This window comes from Pseudorca crassidens, chromosome 7 (genome assembly GCF_039906515.1).
Source record: "Pseudorca crassidens isolate mPseCra1 chromosome 7, mPseCra1.hap1, whole genome shotgun sequence".
NCBI lineage: Eukaryota > Metazoa > Chordata > Mammalia > Artiodactyla > Delphinidae > Pseudorca > Pseudorca crassidens.
In genome coordinates this window covers 110,457,097-110,477,559 of record NC_090302.1, presented here as the reverse complement: position 1 = coordinate 110,477,559, position 20,463 = coordinate 110,457,097, and the positions used below count along the sequence as shown (strand labels likewise).

General features: G+C 43.8%; 1 protein-coding gene across 1 annotated transcript in view; it reads left to right on the top strand.

Annotated features, from left to right (window-relative positions):
• The window catches only part of GALNTL6 (polypeptide N-acetylgalactosaminyltransferase like 6), a 1,150,933-nt gene that overhangs the window by 957,487 nt on the left and 172,983 nt on the right, over positions 1-20,463 (top strand). Inside the window, exon 6 of the mRNA XM_067745365.1 lies at positions 1,273-1,456. Coding sequence (XP_067601466.1) covers positions 1,273-1,456 — 184 coding nt within the window. The remainder of the gene's footprint in view (positions 1-1,272; positions 1,457-20,463) is intronic.

Genomic DNA, 20,463 nt, shown 5'->3' with positions numbered 1-20,463 from the left:
CTTATCAGTGTCTTCAGAATAATGATGCTGAAATAGCCAAACCTCATTATTTCTAAATTATGTCTTTTCTTTTTTAAAGATACTTAAATGTATTTTATTCCACACGCCACATCCAAAGGTCTTCCAAAGAACCAGAAAGCAGGTGTTTGCACTTAAAAGTTCTGCCTGTCTGACACTATTAGTTTGTTGTAGTAAATACTGAAGAAATGCACATTGTTGGGAAGACAACACTTCACATGTAGCTGTTCTAGGTCAGCCAAAGTACCTGTACATGCCCTTCCCAGCACTGGCTGTTCAGGTCTCACATAATAACATCTACAAGGGAGGAGCTGGAGGTGCAACTGGAAAATAAGTCTCCTTTCTGCCTCAGAGAAGCACCATGGCCAACTGGAAAGACCCCAGACTTTAGCACAGGACCATTAAGCAGGGATTGCATCCTAATTCTTGCCGCCAAAAGATGAGCGACCTTGGACAAGTTATTTAACTTCTCTGAGCTCAGTTTCTCATGTGTAAACTTGGAATGATGATAAGAACAACCTCACTGGGTTGCTAGGAGGGTTAGGAACAGCCTGAGTATACTTAGTAGTTGCTCAAGAATTGAACAGTAGCAGGAATAGCAGCGGTAGAATCAGGCCATCTAACGTATTTTCAGCTATGATGAGAGAAGATAAGAATGTATAGCTTTGATAAACAGAGTCTATGTTAAAGAACAGTAGCAAAATAGGACTTGGCAACATCTCTGGTAAGCCTGAGGGCAAAGAATTCTGTGTATAATCTGCCAGCATTTGGGGGGCGGTGGAGGGACAGCCATCATGGCCACTGTAAGATGAGATGCTAAAAAAAACCCATGAAGTTAAATATTTACATTTTGGAACCTCCAGAAAGCAGGCCAGTATTTTCTCAGCAGGCTCTAGCTGTATGCTTGAAGGAACACGAGGACTGTTTATACTCCACGCATGTTGGGTGCACTGTAAAATGACAGATTGGGGACAGGTCAGAGCAAAACTGTGACAGAGGGAGAGCTAAACGCTCTTCTCCAGGTATCTCTGGGACATCACTTTCTTCGAGGAGGATACCACAACACTAATTGCACCTAATCACCGTCCCATCACGTTAAGCCCAGCATTCAAGCAGAGATTCCGCAAAGTGCTCTGAAGGCGACAGGGAACCAGACCGCGAGCACGACGCGTTAGGAAGGGTTTCTCTTGGCAGAAAAATGAGAGATGACCTGGGCAGGCGTGTCATTTCCTATTCCGTGCTTTCATTTTTCAGACCAAATTGCACTCAACCACAAAACCATCGTGTGCCCCATGATCGATGTCATTGACCACAATCACTTTGGGTACGAGGCCCAGGCCGGGGATGCCATGCGCGGCGCCTTCGACTGGGAAATGTACTACAAGAGGATTCCCATCCCTCCAGAGCTGCAGAGGGCGGATCCCAGCGACCCTTTTGAGTGAGTAGCAGCTGAGGGAGGGTCCAAGGGAGAAGGGGCAGCTAACTCAGGCGTGTCGGCTGCAGACCCATCTCTAATGAAATGGAATCAAACGGGTGGCAAAAGTATGCAAAACACTGGGGAAAGGTCAGACCTACAAGTTGTGTAAAATAACAAGCTGTGCCGAGTACATTCTTGGACTTTCTGAGTGTGAGAGGGCGTGTGCGGTATGAGAATCAGTAAAGGCAAAGTTCACAGCAAATGCACGGAAAAGGGATGCAGTCCCTTTCGGCCATTCTCTTAGAGGTTCTTTCCTCATTTTCAGTTCCCTCTGTTCTTTCTGCTTTTCCCTAAAGGATTATTTAAATGAACTATTTTACTTTTCTTCATTAGGGAACGATATAAAATATGAACCAGTATTTAGGCCTAGGTTCCATGCCCTGCTGGGAATTGCTTCTTTATAAAGGAGGGCCATGTTTCGGACGAGCAGCTGCTCCCAGAACTTAAACTTGGGGAATTCAATCAAATGACAGACCCAGAGTAGATGATCTTTGATAATATTGCCCCCAGTTTAGTTCTATACAGATATAAGCTTACAGTAATCTATTGATTTCTACAAAGCTGAATTCTTCCTTTCCAGAGTGGACAGGAGAACTGTCTATGTCAAGAAAAAGAAAAAAATATGGCTCAGCCTGACAAACTATTAGGACCATTAATGGTTAATGGTGAACTTTTTCCAAAAGTTACCCAGAGATTGCCCAAGGCATGCTATTATCTATTCCTCATACTTCACCCTTTTGATATCCTTAAAACATTTATAACTTTAAAACTATTATATTTTTTCTTAGTACGAAAGAAGTGTCTAGATCAAGGCTTTGCACACTCTCTAAGATTCTATTTAATATGTATTAAAATCAATACTGTTTTTTCTAATATTTTATTTTTTATTGATGTATAGTTACTGTACTATATATGTTACAGGTATACAATATAGCGATTCACAATTTTTAAGGATTATACTTCATTTATAGTTACTATAAAATATTGGCTAGATTCCCTGTGTTGTACAATATATCCTTGTAGCTTATTTTATACCTAATAGTTTATACGTCTTAATCCCCTACCCCTGTATTGCCCCTCCCCCCTTCCCTGTCCCCACTGGTAACCACTAGTTTGTTCTCTATACCTGAGAGTCTGTTTCTTCTTTGTTATAGTCACCAGTTTGTTGTATTTTTTAGGCTCCACATATAAGTGACATCATACAGTATTTGTCATTCTCTGTCTGACTTATTTCACTTAGCATAACATCCTCCAAGTTCATCCATGTTGCTGCAAATGGCAAGCTTTCATTCTTTTATATGGTTGAGTAGTATCCCATTGTATATATATATCATGGATGTATCTTCCGTGTCCATTCATCTATTGATGGACACTTACATTGCTTCCATATCTTGGCTATTACAACTAATGCTGCTGTGAACACTGGGGTGCATGGATCTTTTCAAATTAGTGTTTTGGGGTGTTTTTTCGGATATATACGCAGGAGTGGAATTGCCAGGTCATATGGTATTTCTATGTTTAGTTTTCTGAGAAGCCTCCACGCTGTTTTCCACAGTGGCTGCACCAATTTACATTCCCACCGACAGTGTATGAGGGTTTCCTTTTCTCCACATCCTTGCCAACATTTGTTATTTGGGGTGTTTTTTGATGATGGCCATTCTGTCAGGTGTGAGGTGATATCTCATTGTGGTTTTGATGTGCATTTCCCTGGTAATTAGTGATACTGAACATCTTTTCATGAGCCTCTTGGCCACCTGCATGTCCTCTGTGGAGAAATGTTTATTCAGGTCTTCTGCCCATTTTTTTAATTGGGTTGTTTGCTTTTTTGATGTTGATTTGTATGATTCTCTAACACCATATACAAAAAGAAATGGATTAAAGACCAAAATGTAAGACCAGATACTACAAAAGTCCTAGAGGAAAACATAGGCAGAACACCCTTTGATATAAATCACAGTAATATTTCTTTGGATCCATCTCCTAAAGCAAAGGACATAAAAGCAAAAATAAACAACTGGGACCTAATTAAACTTAAAAGCTTTTGCACAGCAAAGGAAACCATGAACAAAACGAAAAGACAACCTACAGAATGGGAGAAAATATTTGCAAATGATATGACCAATAAGGGGTCAATATCCAAAATATATAAACAGCTCATACAATTCAACAACAACAAAAATCAATACTGTCTATTCATGAATAACACGGGCTATAAAAGTTTACAGTAGAGAAACTCCCAAGTGCAAAAATTACTTCAGTGACTCACTTTAAATTACAGTAAACATCTGATAAACATCAGGAAAATGTTTCTTCCGATTCTATTCTCTAAGAAGATAAACTCTTGGGAAAGCAAAGGGGATTTCAAAAGACATTAGCCTGATAAAAACGAAGGGAAATCATTTCTTTTGTAATAAGCGCACTCATTAAGTATCCAGAATTTCTGAAAGAGGCCTCTTCAGACGCGTAAATTCCTGGAGAGTTTTTTAGAAGAAATGATGAAGCCCATTGTTACTCTTCCAAATACTTCAGCCAAGATTTAAAGGAGATTGAAAACCACCAGGGAAGTTTTTTAGTAATCCAGGGGAAGGAGTTTCTAGTAAGCGTGTGATGTGGGCCCAGCTGAGAGATGATCTTTAGACATCTCTGAAGGTAACCATCTGAAAGTCTTGGCAAAGGGGCTTAGGGTGGGATTTAAAGTCAGGTGGGTGTCGAGAGGATACAGAAGGACCCTAAACACGGTGGATCTGTTATTACATGCCAGCTGATGGCAGAATAGCCATGGTCCTGTAGCTACTATTCAAGTTTGCCATGTTGGAGAGCAAGGATTCATCCATGATAACTTTTCCAGTAAGTACTGTAAGCGTGACTGGATTATAACGACCTTCTACTTTACTTCCACTGTAACAGTGGGGCCCCTGCTTTCTGAAGATGTGGGATCAAAATGCTACCAAAGGAATTTCAAATGGTGAAAATTCCAGAAATATTCTCGGTCCCTGCACTGACAGTTGAAATTTTTGTCAGGCAGACCCCAGCTATGGCTATCAGAGTATCGGCCACCTTGCTTAACCCCAGAGCTGGCAGAGGTGCTAACTTTCAGAATTAAATTACCTCTTCTTCCTCTCACCTACTTAGGTGGTTGCTATCCTGTCAACAATGGCATTCTGTCCAGTACGACTGCCTTTCTGTTTTAAGTCCCTTTGATTCCTAGGAAGGCAGACACTTTAGCCTTTTGTAAAAAATGTAGCTTCCAGGGGGTGTCCACTTTGATCTTCGAAACTGCATTTGCCTTCCTGATAATAAAAGAATGCTTAGTTACCCAAGTGGCTCTGAGCAGTGTGTCAGCAATTCCATTATCTCAGCGGCCACCTGAATGCACGCATAAACAGACGTGCTTTCAGCGAAAACTTGCTTCTCTAGATGTAAAGCTTTAAGATACACAGAACGAACGTGGTCTACGTATACATCTCTCAAGCCTTGCATGTTTTCCACTGGTAGCTATGAGGATTTCCTCGGGGGTGGGGTGGTAGGGGGAGAGTAGGCAGAAAAGTCGGGAAGAAAGGAACTACAGAGTAACATGGAAATGTATTGCAAATTCCAGGACCTTTCTGACAATATATATGCAAAGATTGTGTTTCTGTAGCAAGTTGATCAAATGTCCTGAACGACAAGACCTGAATTCTCCCATTGATTCTACCATTGTTGGAGTTTTCTCCAACTAATGACTCCAGTAGTGTTTTTCAACCTGGAAATCCTGTGAAATTAGAGGGACATGAACAGTATTTAACAATTAAGGAACTGAATTGAAAATTTCAGAGTATTATACGGGTATGTAAGTATAGCTATTGTTTCTCAGCTATTTGATTTCAGTTATAATGCATATATGATCCCAGGTCATGATATAAATGGTGTTTCTTAACATAGGTTACACAGTCAGAAGAGTTCAAAATCTATCAACTTCCTAAACTGGGAATCAAAACCTTCATCAACCTGACTAGGAAGGAAAAGAAAAACTCATAGACAACTTTGACCTCTAAGGAAAAAATTACTTACATGTGCAAAGAGATCTAGTTTTCAGACAAACCACTCCTAGAATATGAGAGACAGTGCAGTATCCACAGTTCAGATTATCTGGAACAGTGACGATTCTGATCAGATTGGATATATTTGGTAACTATTCTTGTCTTTTGAAAAAAAAATGAACTATTCTCCTTCACCGGTAGCTTATAACCATGGCATAATGCTCTTAGAAAATTCTTGGTATTCACAGCTTTTAGCAGGTTTCCTTATTCCTGGTTTATTTCTAGTGCAGGGCACTTGGGAATTGAAGTCTTTTCTGTGTGACAAAACATAATATGCTCCTTTAGTCATGATGAGAAAGGGGAAGATATTCCTTTGCTTTCTGACCACTAACTTATTTCTTCAACCTTATCTCGGCATCTGAAAGTTTAGAGAGAACCAGCAAGAATTATCTTATCCAACTTCCCTTTAATGCAAGCACCCCCTAGACAGCATCCAACACAGATGACCAGCCTCCTCCTTTTTTTTTTTTAGTGAAGTAGAGTTGATTTGCAGTGTTGTGCTAATTTCTGCTGTACAGCTAAGTGACTCCGTTCTACACATATATACATTCTTTTTTTATATTGTTTTCCATTATGGTTTACCCCAGGAGATTGGATATAGCTCCCTGTGCTATACAGTAGAACCTTGTGGTTTATCCATTCTAAATGTAACAGTTTGAATCTACTAACCCCAAACTCCCAGTCCATCCCTCTCCCACCCACCCATCCCCTCCCGCTTGGCAACCATGAGTCTGTTCTCTATGTCTGCGAGTCTGTTTCTGTTTTGTAGATAGGTTCATTTGCGCCATATTTTAGATTCCACATATAAGTGATATCCTGTGGTATTTGTCTTCCTCTTCCTGGCTTACTTCACTTAGTATGATCATCTCTAGTTGCATCCATGTTGGGCCACCTTCCTCTTGAACTCATCAGGGAAGTCATATTTGCTACCTCAAAACACTGTCCCTTCCACTAGACTGGTTGACAGGAACATTTTCCGGTGGATTAAGAAACTTCTACCTTCCTCATCCCAAACTGTCCTACTTGAAACACAAGGAATGTCTAAATTCCTCTTCAATGACAGAGCTGTTAAAAATCTTTGAAAACAGCTACCATGCCTGGCCCTCTCAAGGCAGAAAAAAGAAACTTGTTTCTTCTCCATGCTAAATATCTCCAGTTCTACCTTCATAATCTCCAGGTCCTCCAGAATCCTTGGAAGTTCAAGCTGATTGATGGAAGTGCTCGATTTCTGTAAATTCACATGAATGCTGCAGTTTCATCCACACTTCTCCAACTTGTTCACAAGGATAATGTGAAATATACCACCCAACATGTCAGGTACTCAGGCCCTAATATATGAGTCTGTCAACCTTAAAAACAAAGTTAATTTCTGGAGAATTTGCACTGGTTTCTAGAGATCATGCTTCCTTGTGCTAAGTACTCACAGTCAATTCAGCAGTTTTTCAATTTTGCAATTTTGCTGTGTATTTCAGAATCTGCCTCTATTCTGTCTTTCAGCTGTGGAGAGATTACTTTTAGTCTGCCCGTCTTCTGCAAATAGATCTCCAACAATTCCCCAAAGGCTTCTAAAACATAGAGTTTTAATCATCATGGATGAAATTCTTGTATACCATCATTAGCCAGGACTGAGATTCTCTATTTTCCACTTTTATATACCATCAATTTCCAAAATTAAAAAAATAAAGGTATCTGCACTTGGGGGTGAAAAAGCCTCATAGGATACAAATGTCCATTTATTCTCTCAGACACCCCTACATCCACAGACACATCAGTTTGAATTCAGTGCTGTTACCTAGCCTAGAAATATCTCAGGGCATGGACAGCAATAGCCATGACCCTTTGGCAGGCATCTCAAGGTTGGAACTTCAAATACTGAACATCTCCTGAGATGTAAGCACCAAATGTAGACTCTTTTGGGCTGGTTCTGCAGTCCAGCACTGTGAAGCTAAGCCCATGTTCAAAGGGATAAGATTCTCCCTGTCCGTTACGGAGAGCTGTATCCCTGTGACATGAAAGTAAGATGCCGGGCTTCCCTGGTGGCGTAGTTGAGAGTCTGCCTGCCAATTCAGGGGACACGGGTTCGGGCCCTGGTCTGGGAAGATCCCACATGCCGCGGAGCGGCTGGGCCCGTGAGCCATGGCCGCTGAGCCTGCACATCTGGAGCCTGTGCTCCGCAACGGGAGAGGCCGCGATAGTGAGAGGCCCACACACCGCGATGAAGAGTGGCCCCCACTTGCCGCAACTAGAGAAAGCCCTCGCACAGAAACGAAGACCCAACACAGCCATAAATAAATAAAATTTAAAAAAAAAGTACAGGTTTTAATTAAAAAAAAAAAAAAGTAAGATGCCTTCTAAAAAGATTTACTGACAGGATCTTCCTTTATTCTTCCAAGGGACAGAGTGCAGATCCCCGGAAACTTGCTAACTATCTTTCCTATACAGGAGTGTCATAAAGTATGAATGCCGACACAATGTGAAAGGCAGTAACCCTTGGGTAACAAATACAATGTTGTGCTAAATTTTAGAATTGAATCAGAAAAAAATGTGCCAATAAGCATAAGTTTATCAAGCTAGAAGAAACCTTAAAGACAATTCCACCTCTCATTTATTTATCAAATTGAAGTATAGCTGATGTACAGTACTGTATAATTTACAGGCATACAATATAGTGATTCACAATTTTTAAAGGTTATACTCCAATGACAGTTATCATAAAATACTGAGTAGATTCCCTGTGTTGTACAATATATCCTTATAGCTTATTTTATACCTAATAGTGTGTACCTCTTAATCCCTTATCCCCATATTGCCCATCTCCTCTCTCCCCACTGGTAAGCACTAGTTACTCTATATCTGTGGTCTGCTTCTTTTTTGTTATATTCACTAGTTTATTGTAGTTTTTAGATTCCACATATAGGTGATATCATACAGTATTTGTCTTCCTGTGTCTGACTTATTTCACTTAGCCTAACATCCTCCATGGTCATCCATGTTGCTACAAATGGCAAAATTTCATCTTTTTTCATAGCTGAGTAGTATTCCACTGTGTATATATACCACATCTTCTTTATCCATTCATCTGTTGATGGACACTTAGGTTGCTTCCATGTCTTGGCGACTGTAAATAATGCTGTTATGAACATTGGGATGCATGTATCTTTTTGAATTAGTGTCTTTGTTTTTTTCAGATATATACTCAGGAGTGGAATTGCTGGGTCATATGGTAGTTCTATTTTTTGTTTTTGGAGAAATCTCCATACTGTTTTCCACAGTGGCTGCATCAATGTACATTCCCCCCAACAGTGTATGAGGGTTCCCTTTTCTTCACATCCTCACCAACATTTGTAAACTCAAAATGGATTAAAGACCTAAATGTAAGACCGGATATTATAAAACTCCTAGAGGAAAACATAGGCTGAACACCCTTTGATATAAATCGCAACAATATTTCTTTGCATCCATCTCCAAAAGCAAAGGAAATAAAATAAAAAATAAACAAATGGGACCTAATTAAACTTAAAAGCTTTTTGCACAGCAAAGGAAACCATCAACAAAATGAAAAGACAACCTACTGAATGGGGGAAAATATTTGCAATATGACTGATAAGGGATTAATATCCAACGTATATAAACAGCTCATACAACTCAATACAGAAACAAACCACCTGATTAAAATATGGGCAGAAGAACTGAATAGACATTTTTCCAAAGAAGACATACAGATGGCCATCAAGCACGTGAAAAGTGCTCAACATCGTTAATCATCATGGCAATGCAAACCCAAACCACAATGAGATATCATCACATACCTGTCAGAATGGCCATCATCAAAAAGAACACCTCTTGTTTTTATAGAAGAAGAAATCTAGACTAGAGTCTATGTGACTTATCCAGTGTCACAACTGATAAATTTAACAGCTGCTGCTAGAATCTGGGCTTGCTGACTTCCCATTCTGTGCTGCATTCTTTCATCCACACCACGGTGGTGGGGAGAAAATTTAGAGTTGTTAAATGCCCATTACTATGTGTCAGGTGCTGGGGAGGAAATCTCCATGTATTGCGAATTCACTTAATCCTCATCTCAAGTCTATGAAATAAATAATAGCATCTGTGTTTTTACAAATAAGGTAATTCAGGCTCAAGAGATAATTTTCTAAAGTTTATGTAAGAAACTGGAATAAGGACCCAGATGTAAGGATTCATACTATTCCATGGAAATTTCCACCTCCCTCTCTGCTCAGAGACGAAACATTCTGTAGTGCTTCAGGGATAATCAAACGGAAGAAAACATTTTCAGAGAAAACAGTGACTTCCTCTTCAAACAGCAGTGCCTGTAGGCAAATGACCACCACAGAACTGAAAGCGTCACTGGCCATCACCAATCCTCTCACGAGTCTTTTCTCCAGAGGTGTTCGACACTGAGTTAAACAGAATGATACCAGGTCGCCTCAACCACATGGGCTGTGGCTGCACAAGGCTGCCCAGTGGAGGGGTCTGAGCAAGGCTGAGAGTTGGCCGGCCCTCTGCTCGGAAGGCCAGGGGCCCACGCTTGGGCTGCCCAGCAGAGAGCTAGAGGGGATCGTTCTCCTTGGTGGGCACTGTAGCTTTGCCTTATTAATGCAGAGCAGAGAGCAACAGACTTCAGTCAAGTCACTTGCTGCCCAGAATGAGCAACTAGCTTTAGTCAGCACCTTATTGATTGCATTGTTTGACATTCAAAACTGTAACATCCTACTTGGGTAAATTCCCGGTGGGGACTGAGCTGTACCTTAATTTACTTAGAATTTGGAAGTAAAGATACTCACTTTTCCTCTTTTCACGTGAGTTTTGACCCAATATTGCCCATCCTGAATTTAATCAAGATTAGTGAGGAACAGGCTCCCCATGTGGAAAAGGAGACTGGACGGGTCTCTCCACTTTCACCTCTGAGTTGCACGAGGCATTGTTCGCCTTCTCCTTTTTCTTCAGTTGGGTTACCTGTAAACCCTGGAATATCCATTTGGTAGGTGGGAGAATTTTATTCATATTCTACTTCTCAAGCTAAGTCAATACACCTCACAGACTTTGCTGTGACCTTCAAGCAATTGCTTCCAAACGTTGCCCCCTTTTCCCTCAAAAAACCCAAAATGATGCAAACAAGCTACCACAGTATTAGCTGCCTCAACCTCAATCTTCAAACACATAATTCTCTGTGATTAAGGTTTCGAAACTGTAGTCTCAAACTTTGGAGGGGATTAGGTTAGAGAGCAAGATGGATGGACCCAGAGATGGTCATACTGAGTGAAGTAAGTCAGACAGAGAAAGACAAATAACATAGGATACCACTTCTATGTGGAATCTAAAAAACTGGTGCAAATGGACTTATTTACAAAACAGAAATAGAGTCACAGATGTAGGAAACAAACATAGGGTTCCCAAAGGGGGAAGCGGGGGAGGGACAAATTGGAATTGATATATACACACTACTCTATATAAAATAGATAACTATTTTATTTATTTATTTTTATATTTATTTTTGGCTGTGTTGGGTCTTCGTTTCTGTGCGAGGGCTTTCTCTAGTTGCAGGGCTTTCTCTAGTTGCGGCAAGTGTGGGCCACTCTTCATCATGGTGCGCGGGCCTCTCACTATCACAGCCTCTCTTGTTGCGGAGCACAGGCTCCGTACGCGCAGGCTCAGTAGTTGTGGCTCACAGGCCTAGTTGCTCTGCGGCATGTGGGATCTTCCCAGACCAGGGCTCGAACCTGTGTCCCCTCCATTGGCAGGCAGATCCTCAACCACTGCGCCACCAGGGAAGCCCAAAATAGATAACTAATAAGGACCTACTGTCCTACAGGGACAGGGAACTCTACTCAGTACTCTGTAATAACCTATATGGGAAAAGAATCAAAAAAGAATAGATACATATACATGTATAACTGAATCACTCTGCTGTACACCTGAAACTAACACAACATTGTAAATCAACTATACTCCATTAAAAAATTTAAAAAAGGGCTTCCCTGGTGGCGCAGTGGTTGAGAGTCCGCCTGCTGATGCAGGGGACACGGGTTCGTGCCCGGGTCCGGGAAGATCCCACATGCCGTGGAGCGGCTGGGCCCATGAGCCATGGCCGCTGGGACTGCGCGTCCGGAGCCTGTGCTCCGCAACGGGAGAGGCCACAACAGTGAGAGGCCCGCGTACCGCAAAAAAGAAAAAAAAAAAAATTTAAAAAAAGGAAAAGAAAATACATTCATCAATTTAGCCTAGCGATGAGTTCCAGGAGAGTGAAATAGGACTTCAGCTCTCCAAAACCTCAACCACAGTTCTTGCATGACCTTTGAATGATTCCAGAAGTCCTTCCATTAATCTGACCAAATAACCTATTTCATTAAGCCCATGTAGTATGTAACGTAAAATCTAACATTTGTAAAGCACTTCTCTACATTTTACCTAATTGACTCCTTGTAATAACCCTTTGGCGTAGGTAAAGGAGCTATTGTTATTTCTCCAGTTTTGCAAATAAAGTGAGAACCAGAGAAATGAGCTCACTACCAAGAGGCAAAACCAGGACTCAAATCAATGTCTTCATTCATTCAGATTTCAAATCTTAGAGTTAATCAGCAATCTCATAGGCATCAAATCAATGCTTTCTTTCATTCATTCGGACTTCAACTCCTCGGGTCAACTGATACTTTTCGTTTCCTCCCCCTTGAAGAGACACTTTGGCACCCATGAAGTGCAGTGGTTTTTATCAGTGAAGGTTTCGTGGCAGCTCTGTAAGGAGAGCAGGAGAGGGGAAAGATTGCCTTGCTTCCCACACTGTCTTATCTGAAGCTGAACTGTCTTATCTGACCAGCTTAACCGGAGCCGGTAGGTTGAAAATGTCAGCTTTCAGTTTCTTCCTAATGAAGGGAAATGTCAACAATGACAGCTGCTGGTCTGTCTCTAACAAGACCTAATTCAATATTTGACAATCACAAAAGGACAAAATGTTTCAGGAAAAATACTGTCAAATTTCTAAGTGGTGTCCTACTCTACAGAGGGTAAGAATCAAGGAACAGAAATGTCTCAGGGTCTTAAAAACGAATCAAAACATAGAATAAAATCACTCTCCCTTGAAAGCCCAGAATGAAACCCCATGGAAGAGTTTTTTAAGGTCAACTTAAAGGCTGTAATATGGGCAGAGGTGTTAGAAAGCAAAATTGGTAATGATCCATCTGTCCCCATGAACACCCCTGCCCATTGCTCCCTCTCTGGGCTGTTTGGCTATCCCAGTCCTAGGTCTCGGGGAGAATCACCACCTGATAAACAATTCACACCAAGGGCCTGTGATGAGCCTTTTCCCTGGTCAGAACTTCTTTCTCCCTCTGCAGGGGGAGTGATCTTTACCCCAGCAAGATGCTCCCTATGAATTTCTCCTTTTTCCAGCATCCAGGATAACGTTAACAGAATTAATTCCTGAATGAACAGTCACTGCCTTTATTCTACCTGTGCTGCCCTTCTCTTCTTTCCTCTGTCCTGCTCTCTGGAGGTCTCTGGGTTCCTGAGGTGGCCGTGGCTTTGATGCCCCCTTTCTGATTTCTGACCATGAGGCTGGACTTCTAAACCTGTTTCTGCCACCACTCCCTTTAGGGTCACTCCATCACAGGAGACCTGGTAGACCATGCTATTATGAAAGGAGATGAGACCTATTCCTGCAGGCTGAGATAGATTCTTGTCCCTGTTCACCAGTCACTCAGGACTGCGGTCCCGGTGGAATTCAGAAACACCCTCACCGTGACTTTTGTCCTACGGAGCTCCCGTCCTTGTTTCTTCGGTACAGTACGTCCCCTACATACGAACAAGTTCCATTCCAAGAGCACGTTCTTAAGTCCGATTTGTTCATAAGTCCAACAAAGTTAGCCTAGGTGCCCAACTAACAGAATCGGCTGTATAGTACTGTACTGTACTAGGTTTATAATACTTTTCACACAAATAATACATAAAAAACATCTTTTTGCCTCGCTCTGCTCTCTCAATTATCTTCACTTTTGTTTCCATCATTATCTCTTGGTGCCTCTCAGCAGTACCAGGTACCTCACCGCTGCTTTTACACTTGCTTCTGGACACCCTGGGCTTGAAAATAAAGATACTGTACTACTGTACTCTACAGAGTACTGTAAAGTACACAAAAGCACAACCAGTTGTAGAGGACGCACGCACATGACAATGTACGCTGGACACGTGAACTAACTTCCGTATTTGGACACGCGAGCGCACGTTCGCATCTTTGAAAGTTCGCAGCTTGAAGGGTCGTGTGTAGGGGACTTGCTGTAATATCTCGTCTTGAACCTTGGACTCGGACTCTCATTCCTGGTCTCGCAGGTTAGTTAGCTTCTCCATAGCCAGGCTGCACACTGAACCCTGCACCCCAGGCTCCCCTGGGCAGAATCAGCCCATCACCTCTCCACCGCCAGGGCCATCCAGTACTTACCGATAAACCTGCACCCCTTAAGACTTAGCAATGGCTTCTGACGTACTGAAGAACTGTGGAATTCACAGACGGACTGTTGACTTTTATTGTCCATTTACCTGTTCTTTCGACCGTTAACCGCTTTGCTCTGCTTCTCAGACCGCTGTCCTGAGTCCCTCTTTCTGTCTCATGTGTGATGACTGTTTTCTGTGTCCTTCCCCCAACCCCGAGATGTGCCTTGATTCCACATACACTCACTCCTTGTCTGGACTCCTGTATGGGTTCTGTGCCCCAGGATATAATCACACGGAGTTCCAGATCTCCTGTTTCTGACTCCCCATTCTTCTTTCATTAGAGTTCTACTAGCATTCAGCTAAGGAGAAACCAACCGCCATGAATGAGCCCCCTTCCTAGAATCCAAGGTTCGGCAACATTTACTCTACCCGTGAGGACGTCATACCAAAGCAGGGAGAATTTAACAGACCCTCTGCCATTCACCCAACTTCCCTTTTCCCTCCCAGGGAACAGGAATATAAACCCAAGGCCCAGGTGCGTTTAGCTTTGTTTTCTCACCTGAAGCTCCCGCTCTGCTGTCCTCTTTCCTTCCTTTCTCGAGTCAACAACTCTTTTTTTTCCTTCTAATCATTGCTAACATTGATACTAGAATGAGGGCAGGGAAGACTGTTTTATTCGACTTACTCATCACTGCACCTCTAGTACCAAGTTCCTGCCCATAACAGGTGCCCAATAAATATTTATTAAATGGATGCAGTAAATATTAAGTTCAGGAGAGGATATGGTCCAACGGGGCTGTGTATCCGTGAAGAAGAGGTGACAGTTTTTCAGAAAAGGATAACAGCCGAGGAAAATGTTACAGCACAGTATTTGTAGTTGGTTCAGACCCAAAGACTAGTCTGAACAAGAGGTGATTCTTATAGGGGAGTGATAGAAGATAAAGAAAAATAAACAAATTATGGTCGAGACCAGACTTAGGAGGCCTTTATTCTGCATGTAGAAGGAACAGAGCTGATGAGGGAACGTTCTAGGAAAAACCATCTGGTAGCGGAAGGCCTTCCTGGAAGCCTTTACATTATGAATGATAATGAAAGTCATTTGGAAATCCACAATCCAGGAGAGAAGAACATCTTTCACAAGAGGCTGGTTCTTAATAAGGTAATGATATTGATCCTTGAAGTTCTCTCCATTTCTAACAAGCACCGAGAGGCTGTCAGAACCCAGGGCTGTCAAAGTTCTAGACACCAACAGGCACCCGAGGGGAGCCGTGGGCCATGAGGGCGCTGCTGGAAGTCCACTGGAAGGAAGGGCTGGGGGGTGGTTAGTGGACTTGGTGGGGGTCATGGTCTTAGAACTGGAGGGTAGGCAAGTATAACAGCCTGGGGAACATGCCCAGATATGAAGTCTAGTTAAGAAAATTAAACCTTACACGTGGTGTTCAGATGAAGCCTTGAGTGTTTATAGCGAAAGAAATGATGAAAACTGGAGTCTGCATCCGGGACTCAGCGGTCAGGGGTCTGATGGCCCCGTGATGCTGCTGGACCTGAGCAAAGATCAGAGGGCAGGTCTGTAACTTGACCAAAGGGCTGGACAGAGAGTGACTGAAAGTCTCTTTTCCTGAAGTTCTCTGCCACAGAGATGGAACATGTTGGCTGCCAGAGACCCAATTCCATGATCTTATATACATATGTACTCGTGTTATCATTATGTTATTATTTTATATTAAAATTATAATGATGAGGATGACTTTATTATCATTATGTAAATTTGATTATACATATTAAATTTGCTTATAAATCACCTCAAATTATTTTTTGAAGTCAGTCCATATGGACAGTAAGAGCAAGAAATACATATAGCCTATCTTTGAGTCTACGATGAGGTCTTCCAAGGTGGGTGGTTTTCGTTCCAAATCACATGGCCGGAGGTGAGTGTCTAAGTCCTTTGGGGTCGCCGTAAGGAAATACTGTAGACAGGGTGGCTTATGAACAATAGGAATGTACTCCTCAGGGTTCTGGAGGCGGGCAAGTCACAGCACTGGCAGTTCTGGTGTCTGGTGAAGGCCCACTTCCTTGGCTTACAGATGGCCATCTTCTTGCTGTGTCCTCACCTGGTGGAAGGGGCAAGGGAGCTCTCTGCTCCCTTTTTCATAAAGGTACTAACGCCATTCATGTGGGCTCCACCCTCATGACCTCAACACCGCCAGAGGCCTCACCTCCAAACACCATCACATTGGGTGTTAGGTTTCAACATATGAATTTTGGAGGACGCAAACGTTCAATCCATAGCGGTGAGACTGTGCTCAGAAATGAGTTGTATATGTGATTGAAAAGCAACTTCAGGATAAAGAAATGAGTCAATCAGAAATGATGGATTCCCCATCTCACTCTCCTAATAAAGTGTGAGCAAATATAAGTAAGTAGAATAGAATAATAAAACAGTAATGCACACACCCCCTTGATGTAAATAGAGGTGAGTGATATTAGAAAAGTAATAGACTTTTATTAGCTTCCCTGTGACTGAAGTGATCCGTCTTTATTGTCTGCTGTCCTGATTATCTATTTGGGGTCCAGGAGCCGTATCTACAGTAAAGCCATATCCACGGAGGAAACGCTTTTAGCCAAACCACCATTCCCTCCTTCAAAGCAACAATTAAGCAGTTTCTTTTTCTTTTTCTCTTTCTTTCTTTTTTTTCTTTCTTGTCTAACACTTCTTGCGGTAAATACATCTGAAAATATGATAAGGAGAAAAGGATGTCTGCTTTTGTTTCTTGGCATGCCAACAAAAACTGGACAAAGTAAGCTTCTTGAGCGGGGAGAGGTTACAGGACATAATCCACGGGAGAGGCAAAGGCCCAGGCCACCCATCAGGGGAGCCTCATGTTGTTGGGGGTGGAGACCTGGAGTCTCCAGGCTGCAGTTTCTGAGTCAAAAGGTACCTTGAGGACACCTTCCAGCTCGAACCTTCTTCAGCTGGGGGACTGGGGTCACATCAGGATGTTGGTGATGCCACGTCTTACTCCTCGGTTTTGGCTGTTCTCCCATCAGTAGGAATGAGAGTGAGCTTGGCCTGGATCCCGCTGTGGAGTCAGGGGACCCAGGGCAGGGGAGCAGAAGATTCACAAGGCCAAGGCCGGAGGGTTCCGACTGCAGTGGACGGGGAAGAAAACGCGCGCAGGACGTGGTACCCAAAGGGAGAAAGCAAGCGAAGAGCGATGCATCAGAGGAAAGAGATGATGACATCACAAGCCGGAGGACAGAAAGCCAGTCTGAAGGGCACCTGAGTCAAGGCCAGCAGTGGGGGGAAGGGCTGTGCCCACAAGAGAACGTCAGGGCGGCGGCGCTCATGCAACGCCCACGGGGGAGTGGGCGCTGTTTCCCACCCACTGTCCCTCCCCAGCTCCACAACTGCAAAAGCTCGAGAAAACCCAGACCAGCCAAGCATTTTTCCTTGGTTTAACACGCTCCAAGAATTAAATGTTAACTTTTTATAGCAACAGAAGTCACCTCACAGACAAAAATTCTCGCATCTAGGACAGGTTTCAAACATACAGTCACCGCTCAAACGCACACAAATGCCACCTCCTCTGTCTCTGTAACTGAACTCGGGGGAGCCCCAGACAGAGCATCGTTTCCATCGAGAGCAGCCGGACTGCTTCCAACACATGCAGGCCCCGGGGGCAAGAGAGCAGATGAAGGCCCATGGGCTACGTCCAAACACAAGCTATAAATCAAACAAGCAAACGATCCAGTTTTGTTCTATCCTCCCACCTTGGTAAATATACCTTCCCATCACCAGGAAGGCCAGGTCTGCAAGTCAAATTCCTCCTACAACCTCTACAGACGTGGCGCTGTGTGTGGGCAGCCTGTCTCAGCCCACTTGCCCTGCCTGCACTTTGAGCGCCGTGGGCACATGCAGGCGGACGTGAAGCCCGGGTGTCCTGCTCCATCCACAAAAATAGCCATCCTCTGGCCACCCCTCCACCCCAAGCTCCTGTCCACGGGAGGGCAGCCCCAGGAAAGAGGATGGAAGAAGAGAATGCGGACTCAGAAGCACCCAGCACCCCTGTGTGGGGATACCGCAAACCCAGCACCCAACTTCCAGGACGTGTGCAGCCTCCAGTGGGTACATCCGTCAGCCCAAGGACGCCCATCCTGTTGGAGGGGACAGCCGAAGTTGACCAGAGCACAGGCCCTCTTTCCCAGGTCCAAGGCCCCTGGATGGGAGTGAGCCCTGATCTCACCATATAGATTCCTTCTGATCCAGAACATGGTCCCTTACAGGTCAATTCTCAGTCAATTCTCTATGCAAACTCAGTCCATTCAAATATCAAATTCCACATCAGGTCCAGGATGGCATCGTGATACTAGGGAGAGTCATGATAGGGCAGAGGGGTCATCTGAGTTTTTATCTTTCTCATCAGCTTCCCCTGGATTCACACTGAATGCAGTGGACCTTTAAGAAGAGGCTTTTGTCCTCACTGGACCCCCTTGCTGGTGTCCACAGCTGTCATATCTCTGGCTGCTCTCTTGGCATCTATCTCAGAAGGTCTAAGGTGTTGCTAAGTACTCACCATGGAGTCCCAGTTCCAGGCTCTAACTTATCCCGCTGCCCAGCCCCAAACCTCAGAGCTGGGTCCCTTCACCTCTGTCACGGCCATCCCTCCCTGGTTCTCTAGATTTCAACTCTCATCTACCTACCACACATGTCCCCTCCCCCAGGCATGTTAGGGGAGGAGAAGTTTTCCCTTCTTCCCTTCTAGGTTCTTCAGCTGGTCTAATCATTAAGTTGCCATAAGACAGATTAGCAGGAGAAAAACAAGTTTAATTTCATGGGAATGGGAGCTGGGAAAATATGAGACTCCAAGAAGTGGCCAAGCAGGCAGCTTTTATACCTTTTAAACAAAGAAACAATAAATTTGGGAAGAATTGACAAGACAAAGGAATTTGGGCTTGGGATAGTACATTAGCAACAAAGTCACAAGGTCTGTTTACTCAGCCTTCTGACCCTGAGTTTCCTGTCTCTGGTGATAAGGATGCCTTCTCCCCTCCAGGTACAGGGAGGGGACCCTTCACAGGGGAGATTTATCTCCTGCTTTCAGGGGGACACAGGAGGGTCAGAGTGTCTGTTTTGCACTGGCCGTCTCTTAAGTAACTTTATTTCAAAATAATCAGGGTGGCAAAGCGGTGTATTTGGGGGCGGCCTGCTCTGCTTCCCTCACAGGTGAGAACACCTGCTCTCCTCCACACACACGCAGCCTGTGGGGACCTGGGGGACGCCTGCTCAGGCCCCCAGGCCAACTAACCACCCCCCACCCGGTCAGTTGCATAAGCTGCCCCAGGTCGGGCCAGGCCTCTCCCCTACCTTCTCGGTGACTCAGATGCAGCAGCCCAACAAGCAGTCCGTGCCCGCGTGGTGTCCCCTCCGCATGTCCACGTGGTCTTCCTCCGACACGTACAGGAGACGGAACCTAGGAGAGAACAGGTACAAGGTGAGAGAGAGGAATGCAAGACACTCACACCCATCGAAATGCAGTGTTAGAGGCAGAGAAACAGAGAGAAACAGGGCTCGTCCACAAGACCGTAGCCGAGAGTGTCCGCCTGTCCCGCCGGCTGCATCCACACCTCACATGGTGGCCACTGGTCGTAGGTGCTAAGTAAGTATTTGTTGGATGAAGAAATGAAGGAACAGTCAGTATTTGCAGGGACACCCTATGCTAGATCTCTCTTTTTTTTTTTTTAATAAATGTATTTATTTATTTTGGGCTGCGTTGGGTCTTTGTTGCTGAGTGCGGGCTTTCTCTAGTTGCGGCGAGCAGGGGCTACTCTTTGTTATGGTGCGCGGGCTTCTCATTGCGGTGTCTTCTCTTGTTGCGGAGCATGGGCTCTAGGTGTGCGGGCTTCAGTAGTTGTGGCACACAGGCTTAGTTGCTCTGTGGCATGTGGGATCTTCCCGGACCAGGGCTCGAACCCATGACCCCTGCATTGGCAGGCGGATTCTTAACCGCTTCACCACCAGGGAAGTCCCTGTGCTAGACCTTCTTTCCACCCCACCCTGGGGACCTCACTGCTACTCAGGCTCTGGTGACTGTTGTCTACTTTCTGATCAACACAATGAAACAAGTTAAAAATGGTTTTTAGACAGTAAATGGGGCACAGGCGCCGGGATCCACAGTAGGAAGATTTTCCTTGTGTCTGGAATGAGAAAATACACTAAAGGCAATTAAATACACATTTATTCACAAGTGAATTGGGATACCATAAGTAATGAATATTTATTCATCATAGTTGAGCAATTTGCTACTGTTTGTCTTTCCAGAGAATAATAAGTAATAGATAGATTCCTTAAGTAATAGATTTCTGAGTTTTAATCTCTGCTTCTTGGTATCCAAAATTTTAACTAGACTCGCCCTGGAAACTATTTCTTGCCTTCTCTGACATATG